The sequence below is a fragment of the Rhinichthys klamathensis genome, unplaced genomic scaffold (genome assembly GCF_029890125.1).
Source record: "Rhinichthys klamathensis goyatoka isolate OS25496 unplaced genomic scaffold, OSU_Roscu_1.1 h1tg000005l_1, whole genome shotgun sequence".
In the NCBI taxonomy this organism is placed as follows: Eukaryota; Metazoa; Chordata; class Actinopteri; order Cypriniformes; family Leuciscidae; genus Rhinichthys; species Rhinichthys klamathensis.
In genome coordinates, this window is record NW_026606558.1 from 1,672,963 (window position 1) to 1,685,419 (window position 12,457).

The following is a 12,457-nucleotide window of genomic DNA, read 5'->3' on the forward strand; positions in this document are numbered from 1 at the left end:
TAATATAAACTTTTGCAACATTATACTGTTCAATACCCTAATTTAGTCAATCTGGCGCATTATGGTGCATCAATTCCATTCTTTTAGGATACGATGTGATAGATTAATAATAGATTATATTATTAATGATATTGGGGCATCTGTGTGCTGTTAGGCTGTGAGGGTTAAGACAACATTTCCACATCATAACCCTAATCTCTCTCAAAGAGAGTCTGGAGGAGCGGCGGCTGTCACATCAACAGGGCTGGTCTTCATCTGGCCTCCAGCCAGAAATAACAGCAAGTTAACATGGTGCCCATGACCTGAGCGCTCACTCAAACAGCTAATCACCCAAACGGGACGCTTCCTGCCACCGTGCCATCATATCTAACAACATCACGTTCAAAATGACACAGCAAAGTATGTGATGCAGGCCTCCTTTAACCTCGGCTAAACCAGTTTCAAAATCAATTCTGACATTTTCAGAATCCTCAAATGAATTATTTTTGTAAACATTCCTTATTTTTGACTGTTGGACACGAAAACCACTCTATTGATTCCCACCTACTACATTTGATGACTCGGTTGACTTTATGAAATGGTGGTCCCCCCCTTCTTTCACTTCTGCACACAACTGCACTAAAAAGCTTGAAGGATACTATTCAGCGCTCTTTTCTGGTAAATTCTGCTTAAATTGTTCAGGCAAAAAGAAAGCCATTAGGGTAAAAGCAAACAAAATGGCTGACTCAATGCTTGTGGTGCTTGATTTATTCTGCTTATTTAGAATTTCCAGTACTTTGCAATGATTCTTTATTTTTCGTGTTTACAAATGATTGAGAGTGCACTTCTAAATAAACGGGAGGGGTGCTGGAAAATACCTCAGATGGCAGTCTATAAATGAAAGTGATTTTCAACTGTTTGGATAGTGTTCTCATATTCTCATAACATGCGCTTCTGTCCATCCATCCAGCCACCCACACGCAAAAACACTCGGCCGACTGTCGCCTGCCTCGCTGAATGGCAGCGTGAGGATCAGCTAAGCTGATCTTACAAACACGTGCATGTGGAATTATGGTTCTGCTTCTTGCATTTGACAGATAGAATGTAAAATGTGATGGACAGGGGGGGTGGAGGATGGGAGAGAGAGAGAGAGAGAGAGACAAATACTCTGACAGAACACAAACAGCTCCAAGCTGTTCTCTTTGATTTCCATGCTGCATTCAGAGATACCAATATTTAGAGCTACAGACAGAGTCCAATTATAATCTATTATATAATATATAAAATAATATTATAAGGTCATCCGAAGTACGCTTCCAGAATGCCGTGTCTTAGACAAAGTTAGCTCTTTCTCACATCTTCTTGCGCTTGAACGGACAAATTCACACAAAAATTATGTAAAAAAAAATGCCTGCCTTGGCGAGAATCCTAAACATAGTTGGTTATGGTTTAAGTGAACATAAACAGCTGAGAAAGACAACGCATGTGTATAATTCTGAGTTATGAGTGATTCACTTTTGAAAATTTAATAAGGATTAATTTATTAATTTAATTTATACAGTGAAGACTATTCAGAATTATTTTACATTTGATTACTTTATTAAATGTCTCTGCCTAAAAAACTACCGATACTTGTCTTTAATGATTTTTTAAATTGATACTAATTAGGCTAGTAGTTTTAGCTGTGGTATTGAAATTAGAATAGAGAATTGTGAATTTTCACTGGTATCTAGAATTTTGGGGTCATAACTGGCTGTTTTTGCAAAAACAGTTTAATGGCCGGTAAAAAATATTTATGGCCGGTAAATTTACTTAAGTCACTGGCCATTGGCAGGTGTGGCAAAAAGTTAGTTTATGGCCCTTGAAATAACATTTTTAATTAAAAACTAAAATATTATAAAATAATATTTAAAACATTTAAATACAAAAAAAAAATGATTTAATATAGTTTAATTTAAGCCATGTATTGCAGTTCCCTGTAAAGTTACCGGGCAGTGGTGATTTGGGAATTGGCGAGTGTTCATTTTGGCCCCTGTACACAGACAACAGTGTGTCTGTGTTCTATTTTTATCCGTGTCACACAGGAAAATAACTCTTACCCATCTACCACAAAAATAATGTATCAAAATGTACAACGCTCCCTGTAATAGCCACTTGAACGTGAACTGGGGCAGCGGCTTCAGTTAAATATGCATTCACTTCACATCAGAGGCTAAACATGTTCACTGTCACAAACAATCACTCATATACATGAACCTGTATCCAGTTTCGTTCAGCGATGATGACCTGACATTAGCTCACGTGGCAGTGCTAGAGAGAAATGGAAACGGCTTCAACTAATCATTGCGGCATAGACAGAAAAGCAGCCAATCACATTAATAGTGCTGAAACAACCAGATAGCCTACGCGGCTACTCCAATCCACATTGTCTATTATTCCAGTTCAGTTTTTTGCCAAAGCTCTTATAAGTTTTTGTAAAACAACACCTGGTTACACAAAGAAAGTAAGCTAAAAATGAAAAGGGAGATTAGCTGTGAACTACTTGGCTCTAAAGGTACACACAGGCTATGCTTCAAAACCTAAAGAGCTGCCTACTGTACATAGGCAGCATTTGAAGACATTCAGAGGCATGCTACCAATGTGAAGACTGTCCCATAAGGTAGCGGAAGAAGCAAGATAAATGTAACAAAATATACCTATAATTCATTCATTACCAAAAACAATAAATATAAAAGTTGTTGTGTTGTTTTTTTATCAAATATTTGTGTGCTACGCATTTTATACGCAGTATTGTGGAGTTAACTTAGCAACATGCTAACACCAAACTTCCTTGATATTGTTTGTGAATCAGTCAAATATCATGTGCATTTCACATCAGGAACACTGTTTATAAGGAGTTTCTGACTATGTATAGCCTTTAAAATCAGTCCCTGATGAGATTTTATTTCAAGGATGTATTAAGACGTGGTCACATTAGTGAAATATTGGCAAAATTATTGGCAAAAAAAAAAAAAGTAGACTATTGTCAATAGTGTTGCGAAGTTGCTTCAAACCAAGCAGCTTTCTGTTGGTCAACACAGCAAATCTGAGTGACCAACTTGATCCCGTTGTAAAATCTGCATGTGGAAATCTTTCGCCCTCAATCGCGTGGATTTCTATTGAAATTACTGGATTTTGGCTGTGAAAATTCACAGAACAATGGTAAAAGTCACTGCATCTTTAACCTAAAGTAACATCAAGAGGTTTTGGAACAGAGACATACTGTTTCTTGCTACAATGAAGATTATTATTAACCATCCAACAACATTTAACCATCCAACAAATGAGGCTAAGTGTTAAACATCCTGATTAGTACCCCGATGTTTGAAGGCTCAAATCATGAAAAGTTGATTGATAAGCACTACCAGCTTCACCAACTACCGGAAGGTGAACAGTATGGGACTAAACCACTGCTGCTAACCCACCTTAACCAGCATGGAAACTCATGCTAGTTTAAGCCTGTTTTTCTTTCAGCGGGGAAATTAAAAATCTTCATAATGGTAAACTTATGAAGATGAACTAATAAACTACATTGTGACCGGTTACTCTGTAGTCCTGCCATGTACACAGACCTGATTCATCCATTACTCGGCTAAGTAATACACCCATTACTTGGCTTTATGAATGGAAATAAGCACACTTAAGACGTAATGACTTGCGAGCATTCTACATCCCAATTCTGGATTCTACATCCAGATGTCCATACGGGACTAGTCACGGTTTCAAAGTGATCTAACTGCACCAAAGACCATCCATTTTTCTTGGGATGAACTCAAAAACTGAGGTGTAGTGATGTCACTGGAAACAATGGGCTGGCTCTGAATGCAAGTCCGAGGGTTTGTAGGCATGTGACTTCACAGTTAATCTGCTTATGTCTCGCCATTGTTTCTGATGAAAAGCGATACATTGCACAGAGCTTTTTCAGCTCGCTAATTAATCGAACAGCTGACAGCTTCTTAATAATGCATAGGATTGCTGCTTTCATCTATCATGTATCAAATGCAGTATTTACAATATGGCCTAGAAAATAAACAGAATGTCATTATTTGGCTTTTTTTAAATCGGTATGTCTAGAAAGTCAGCATAGTGGTTGGCCCTATCACCATCTCCCTAAGGAAACAAACAAGACCATTGTGCTTGAGCTGGTTGCTGCGGAAAGAGAACGAGGCATGAGGGTGGGAGAGAAAGAGATAGTCTATCCGCAGGGGGGGAAACCAGCTGGGAAAAACTTGCAGCCAAGGGAACAGAATTACAAAGAGAGCAGCCTCTAAAATGCATGGAAACCACCCCACAGTGAAGCGGAAGAGGGGGAATGACACAAGCGAACATCACAGACTTGCACAAACTAAGCAAAAATAGACAGGAAGGGAGATTGAGATGGAAACTGGATACAGAAAATGTGCCCATCATTCTGTCAATACACTGGCCTAGAAAACTCGCACAGACACACAGAACTAGAACACCTGAAAATATAATGACACTCCTGACCTTAATTTTAAAGGTATATCCTTTTTTAATCTTAATCAGATGTACTTAGCATCTTACCCCGTTGTGAACGTCTGACCTTAATGCAAAGATTAATAGGGACAAATGCTGGACCATGACCTTACAATCCGCTTCATTCAGCTTCTTTGCCAAGCCCAAAACACTTTCTATCTCCATAAGATTTTTTTTAATTAAATGTGCCCGGATTGTCAAAAACATATAGCACCTCTTTAAGTACACTACCGTTAAAGCTGCAGTCGGCAAGTCTGGCAGATTGAGTGGATTTAGGAAAATTTTTGAATGTTTACAACTCTCCCCTCTCAACTCTCTCATGGCCCTCCCCCACTATCAACGGATACCCTCCCACCGAGTTCATGCTCGTCAGTGCGTGTGCACCAGATTTTCAGTGAATGCGCCCGTCTCATCAGCATCCATCAACACCATGGAGTATTTGGAGGTATGCTGTCTTGGCTAATATAGGCTACCGATAGATTGCAATTGCTAACGTCATTTATGCTCTAAATGAGCTTACTTGATTTTCCACCATCACTCTTCGTTACTGCGCGAACTTCCGCGAACTTCAGGCGTGTGCATGTGATTGTAACGTGCGCGAGGGGTGGCGTGTGCCAGATCTGTGATTGACAGTCAGATCTCACACCCCCTTGCGCTGATTGGACATGATGAACCGGGAGCTGTGGATTTTTGCAAAACAAATAACACGCTCCAGGTGGAGTTAGAAGCTCGGGTTTTTTTCTAAAACCACTTTATTTATGTTGTTCTGTCAGATTATAGTGTCGATTTCACTGAATATGATCAAAAAAATGTTGCCGACGGCAGCTTTAAAGAGTTTGGGGTCAGTAAGATTTATTAAATGTTTGAAAATAATCTCGTATGCTCACCAATGCTACATTTATTTAATCAAAATACCGTAAGAGCAGTAATATAGTGAAATATATAACAATTTAAAGTAACTGTTTACTATTTTAATATTTTGTATTTATTCTTGTGATGGCAAAGCTGAAATTTCAGCAGCCATTCCGCCAGTCTTCAGAGTCACATGATCGTTCAGAAATCTAATTCTAAAATGCTGATTTGGTGTTTAAGAAACCTTTCTTGTTATTATCAATGTTGTAAACAGTTGTGCTGCTTAGTATTTTTGTGGAAACTGTGATACATTTTTGTCGGGATCCTTTGATGAATGGAAAGCATTTATTTGAAATTAAAAACTTTTGTAACAACCAATTTGGTTAAAATTGATCAATTTAATGCATCCTTGCTGAATAAATATATTCACTTTTTTTTTTTTATCTTCCGGCCCACAAACCTTTAAATTAAAGTGTATTGGTGAAATCACAGCTAAAATGTGTACAAATATATTAAAACTATGATGAAATCCATAGGTAGCTTTAAGAAATTATATATATATAAAAGAAAAGATTACATTATACAAAGCTGAATGAATTTAGCTTCTTTTTCTTTTAGTCGTTCTTTATGTACGCAAGATGACTTTGGTGTTTTGGTGTTGTGTGTAAAATAAATGTAAAAAGGATCGGCGCAATAAGCATAAGCTTCAGCCGATATTTTGTTTCTTAAAAAAATATTGTTTACACTGTAATTTAATGTTAGTTTCTATGTTTAATTTGCTTTTCTTTCTTTTTTTTGAAGTTGACCGAAATAAACTAAACTAACTAAATGAATATAAACAAAGATGCGTACCAAATATTCAGTGCTGAAGGGAACCAAACTTTAGAATCGGACATTGCGAAACCCATATTGATCTATGGTGGCTACAGCCCAAAATATAAACATCCAGTTGAGCAGAAACAAACTAAAAGGGCATAAGATCCATAAAATCTCATAAAAAAAACATCTAGACAGAGGAAATGGGCTACATATGCAAGCCTAAGCAATAAATATATGGTTTATTGATTTTTCATTAAAGTCATCAGCAACTTTTTCCCCTAATATTTATGGGACCACTTTCAACCTTTAAAACTTATATTAAAGCATATTGAGAGACCCTATGTGCCTAACTGCTCTTACATGCCATGAGCATATGCAGCACACACAGTGACAGCCTTAATGAGAATGTTGTTATTTGATACAGTTATTCTCTACAAAAATAGGACGTACAGGTGCAGAGATTTCATACTCACCCTAAGAGCTTCAATGACCAGGTCTCTGGCCTCAAGTTCTCCCTCCATGATGCTCAGAAGGGTCAGGAGCTCTGGTTTGCTCAGGTTGTCGATGTTCAGCTCGCATTTCTGAAAGACAGAGCAAGTAACAGGAAAATGACACTGCATATCTCAGATGGTCTATTAGATCCTTGGCAGAGTAGGTGTTGAGTGGGCACCAATCTCACTGCCCACAGCATTAAGTTTTGTTTTTTACTGAAATATTAACCAACTAATTTTCAAGCCAGTCTAGTCTTGGTTCCCTGGGGTAGTAATTAATTAGGGATGCAATGATCTGGACAACTTCGGCCGACACCAATAAAATACATTTATAAAAATCTTTATTAAAATATGTATTTTCACTATTTTGTCCCTAAATCTATAAAATTATTTACATGTTTTACACAAACAAGAGTATTGTTGTTGTACACACTTGTGTGATATTGCTTAAAGCTGCAGTCCGTAGCTTTTTTAAGTTAAAAATAATCCAAAATAATTATATTAAAAAAAACGTATTCTGCCAGTGGTCAAAACTATCTGCTTGCCATAGCTAGATTCAAAACGGTTAGCTTGTAATAATGATTTTAATTCCAGTGGTACTGGTGGGTTTCCGCGGGTAATTCGAGCATGTCTTTGCGTCATTACGTCACACCCGTACACATAAAGAAGGAGTTTCGGCTAGCCGGCTATACTGCGCGTGAGGAGATGTTTAGATGTATAGGCTTTTCTCGCAGCACTTTACATAATTAAAGGTTCTCTAAGCGATCCTGGGTGACGTCACTTCTTGTTGACGTTCGAACTATTGTCAAACAAAACGGAGGCTAGCTAGACCCTCCCTCCTCCTCATCCGCACACTAGCCCCCCAAACCCTTCTTGTCGGTCATTGGCTGGAACAGTTTGTTATGTTTTGGGGAGCGGGTCGCCGCAGTTCGCTTTTGTTACTGTTTGTGGAGCCTGGGCTGTCTACAGAGATCGCGTTTCTTTACAGTGTGTTCAGGGGACAGGCAGCCAGCGGTTAGTGAGGAGATGTTTGCTGTATGTGACAAAAAATGTTTTGGCCTAAAAAACGCGTGACATCGCTTAGAGCACCTTTAAACTTATGGCATCCAGAAAGATCCAGACAACAATCATCAGTGTCAACTGGAGATTCAGCAGTTATAAAACCCAAAAGACTTCGTACTTCGGATTTAAGGTGGCTAGAGAAAGAGAAAGAAACCGTCTCATGCGAACACAAGGATTTAAACATCGGCGGGGCTTTTGAAAAGTGCGTGAACTCCGTGTTTTGAAGGGGTTCAAAACGGAAGAAGAGACGGCTTTTTTCTGCTGAACAAGTAAGACATTTCAATAGTTCAATCGTGTAACAGTACGTTTTCTTAATTCACACAGTTATGGAGTTTCCTTTGTTGTGCCTTTCTCGTTTTGCTATTATGGAGAATATGAATTCTGAACTACACAGGTAACCATAAAACACATTAAATTTAACATTAGTCACGCAATGCTGATGTGATGTTGTTAACATGAACAATTTGAGAACAAACTAGGCTATAATTTGCACGGTTGCTGTAAATCGCGTTGATTAAATCTAACGAAGCTTATCATGTCGAATGCTTTTTCCCCCTTAGTTGGTCAGAACAAAAATGGATGTTACTAACTTGTTCAGAAGACATTTTCTTATGAAAATTCTAATGTTGGTCAAACTTTCAAAAAGTGAATCTGTGATTCTGTATGACAGTATCCACACAGCGCGGTGACTGACAGCACCACTCGCCTCAAAACACTGTGTTCATCCGCGCTGTTTCATGCCGATTTACAACCCACGTAAAGATGATAATTCCGCGAATCACTGCAGTTACAGATTTCGAACAGAGAGATGGCGACAAAGAGGAAAAGCTACGGACTGCAGCTTTAAATACAATATTAGGTTTTATTACATTGTTTATTGTTTTTTTTTATATGCTTGTGTCTGATATGCTGATGGTTATAATTTGGCAATGATCGGCAGATAAATATCAGTTTACAATACATTGGTACATTTATATAAGTAAAACTAGAGGAAAAGATAAATGATACATCTAATACATTTAATAAGACCTACTTTTCCTTATCGCCTCAATTATTAAAAAGTCTAATGAGCTATTAATAAAACAATTCATGGATTATACAGCTTTATAAAACCACCCTTTAAATTATAATGCCCTACAGACATATATGGCATAGTATTTGTTATGGTTTTAGTTCAGCATTTTTATTCTGTTTTACCATAACATACAGAATAACTAAACAGCAGTGATACTGTCTTTTGAAGGCAATATTTTAGACTACAATATAATTAAAGGGCTAACTAGCACATGGGACTTATCTCTGTGTAATGAAAAATAAGAGAGCAGTGAATGGTTAATCAAAATGTGTCCAGCCTTTCAGGTATGATCCTAACTGCAACACTGATCTTAGCATAGATTTGATCAAATGATTCACTTCTGAAACTGAAGGTTTCTTGCACCTTAAATATGCAAGTCACTATCATCTTTGTTTTTCATTGTTTGTTCTTGAAGAAATTAATGAGAAATTGGATAAGACTTGCAACCCCAGCCAATCGTGAGAATCCACAAATAAAGCAATAGTTTGTATGCTGAGGTCGAAGAAAAAAAGTCAATACTGGTCAGTGGGAGATGCTCATGAGCACACAATCCCTGCTTGAATGCAATGTAGAGCCATTAAGGCAATTTTGTTCTTAAGCAATATTAGCAATGAATGGGGTCAGACCACTCAAGTAAAACTTGATAAACAAAGCTCCCCCCAAATAAACCATACATGGGCCTTACATACCTTTGTAAGGGTATGTAGCCCTTGAGAAAGGTGTCTGGGTAGATGCACAAGACAGAGATTTATGATTTAACGCCAGTGGCCAATGGGCAGCGCTGAAGTCTGCGCACCTGTTCAACCCAACCTCTAAATGTAAAGGGGCCTCGGGCAGTTAAAGCAGCTCAGATCGGTGGGTGACACAGTACTCTGAACTATGCCAGCTGAGTCACTAAAATTCAGACCGATTTAGAAACATCTCCAGTGAACACCCCCCACCCCATCCCCAACCCGCCTCCGCTTCATTACATCTCTCTTTTCACTACATTTCTGTTCCACTTGACTCCATGCATTGCTTAAACAATAAACTATATTGCTGGCTATAGCACTCTAAAGTATTTTTTTTTTCTGTCATGCAAATCAATTTATAAAGATGGATGGTAAAATGATGACAAATCTTACTACTGAAACTAAAGACCACCCTTTACCGTAAGACACTGCATGCAGATCAATACATTTGAGAGCAAGAAGAACCTCAGGCAACTGTACTGGAGGGCTCTATAGCATCTCTCCAAGGGGTAATATTGATTTTTTTAATCTATACAGTACATGTTGACTTGTCATCAGAATGTGTGAAACTTAATTAAATTAAATTAGCATTATAATCACAATGCATCAAATTAACCATGGTTTTATTATAGTAAAAGTGTAGTAACCATGTTTTTTTTTTTTTTGGCAGATTGGTTACTATTTGTATAACCACAGTTTTACTACAAATGCCATGGTTAGTGTAGCAAAACCATGGTTAATTTGTGGTTACCTTGGTCTATAGCAACCATAGTTTTTTGGTAGTTTTTTATTCTTATATATATATATATATATATATATACACTTACATATACATATACATATGTGTGTGCGTGTGTATTAATATTATTATTATTAGGTAAAGAATACAATCTATATTATTAATGATTCTAAATATTACATTGTGCAATTAACCATACTAAAAAGCAGTTGATAATCGATTTCAATTATAATGGTATCTCGAAACGTGACAAAACAGATAGCACCTTAACTGTTATTCAATAATTGTAAGGTAACCATCTTAATCTAGGCTTAGGTATCAAATCGCGCGCAGCTGCACAGAAACAATAAGGAATAATTATCGTACTTTAAACAATATTGTGCTCTGCCCCAGATAAAGGATCTAAATGTGAAAGCACAACAAAGTACCCAGCAAAAAAAATAAAAAAAATAAGAAAAATTAAATCTCCTCCACATACACACGGACCACCGTAACGCATCCACTGATAGTTCTAATTCACAGCACAGGACGATTCCTATTCTATTAGCACCATTCATTGCCTGTTATAATTAGCATTAATTGCGGCAGACAATGTCATTTTATGCGTAAATGTATCTCACCGCCTCGACGCTTCCATGGCCAGTGGTTACCAGTGTTTGTAGCGGAGGTGGCTGCTCCCCTTTCGCTCCGTCCGACGCCATCTTCTCACTGTAGAGGACTGTTCAAGCTTAGGCACCACACACCACATCAAATAACGCATTCGGCACTGATTTAACTATTACACTGCTGCAAAAGAATCGCAGAGAGCCAATAATTCATCTTCCAGCTATAAATGCGTTGAGTAGGGCTGTGGATGACCGGTGAGGACTAGATTTTGACGGGGCGCAGGTTGTGCAGCTCAGTCCAGATGTAAACCTGAAAAGAGGTGTGAACCTACAGCTTTTCAGGGAGTGACATGAACGCGATCCTATTTTTGCACTGCTTGGGTTAACCTCTCTGTCGCCAGTTGATTTTGTATATGAAGATGTGGAAAAGAGATTATAATGATGAATGGAACTTAACGTTATGATGAGATGCCTTTGAGTCATCATGCATAAAGATGTCGTTTAAAATGTAGGCTTAATTCAATAAATTACATGTTTTGATACCCCTAGAACGTAACATTTCAAGGGAGAAATAATTCACTGAACAGCTAGGCCTTTTCGTGTTAAACGTTAAAAGGTATGAAAAGGAAACTGATGGTTAATCCCCCAATAGTGCATTTGTGCAAATGTTATTAGCCTAGTGTTTGTGTGGAGCATGTGAACACAAATGTAAAGCAGACTGCACTTCATTACATAACTTTATGAGTGCTGCCCACAATGGTGATGAGAGAAAATAATAGCAAACTACTCAAAATTACACAGGGAATGGTGATGAAATGAATAATGCCTCTCTGAGTTACCACTAGGCCTACATTCTTTAACTCATTATTTGGACAAAGAGGGTCAAAATGTCAACAATGGTCATTTCAAGATGAGAAAGTCATGACAGGACAGAAAATCCAAATTGAAGCAAGATAAAAAGAATAAAGTTAGTGCAATGATGCTAAATATAACTTTAAAAGGTAAACATTCAGTTTTATGATTATTATAATTAAAATATATATATTTTTAAAAAGGGTATGGTATGGGATCAATGTTTACCTGTTCCTGAAGATTCAAGAAGCATTTCTACAAACACACACACACACACACACACACACACACACACATTTCCATGTTTTATGCTGGATGAAGGATCATCACATTTAATTCAACTCAAACTTACCAAGACTACTTGTGGTTTCGGCCAACCCAACATTTCATCAAATCTTCTCCATTCAGCTATCGGCTCATCAACCATAACTCCTTCCAGGACAGCAAATTGATGATCAGCTAATCTTCAAAGACCAATAGGCCTATCCTATCCAGGCTAGACTATTGTAATGGTCTCTTGGCAGACCTTCTAGCATGGACAGTAACTGATCCAGAATGCGACATCTCTTTTCATCAATTTGCACTGGCTGCCAATAGCATCAAATTCAAGGAGCTGATGTTTGCCTAACAACCACTGGCACTGGACCCCTACCTAAACTCACTATAATTCACACTTATTATGTGCCATCCAGAAGCTTGCGTTCCTGCAAGTGAAC

At 37.8% G+C, this 12,457-nt stretch overlaps 1 protein-coding gene across 1 annotated transcript in view; it reads right to left on the reverse strand.

Moving 5' to 3' along the window:
* Positions 1-11,230, reverse strand: part of cttnbp2 (cortactin binding protein 2) — a 47,268-nt gene extending 36,038 nt beyond the window's left edge. The window contains exons 1-2 of the mRNA XM_056254722.1: positions 10,905-11,230; positions 6,660-6,767 (exon numbers count right to left, since the gene is read on the reverse strand). Coding sequence (XP_056110697.1) covers positions 6,660-6,767; positions 10,905-10,985 — 189 coding nt within the window. The 5' untranslated portion in view covers positions 10,986-11,230. The remainder of the gene's footprint in view (positions 1-6,659; positions 6,768-10,904) is intronic.
* Positions 11,231-12,457: the final 1,227 nt, after the last annotated feature.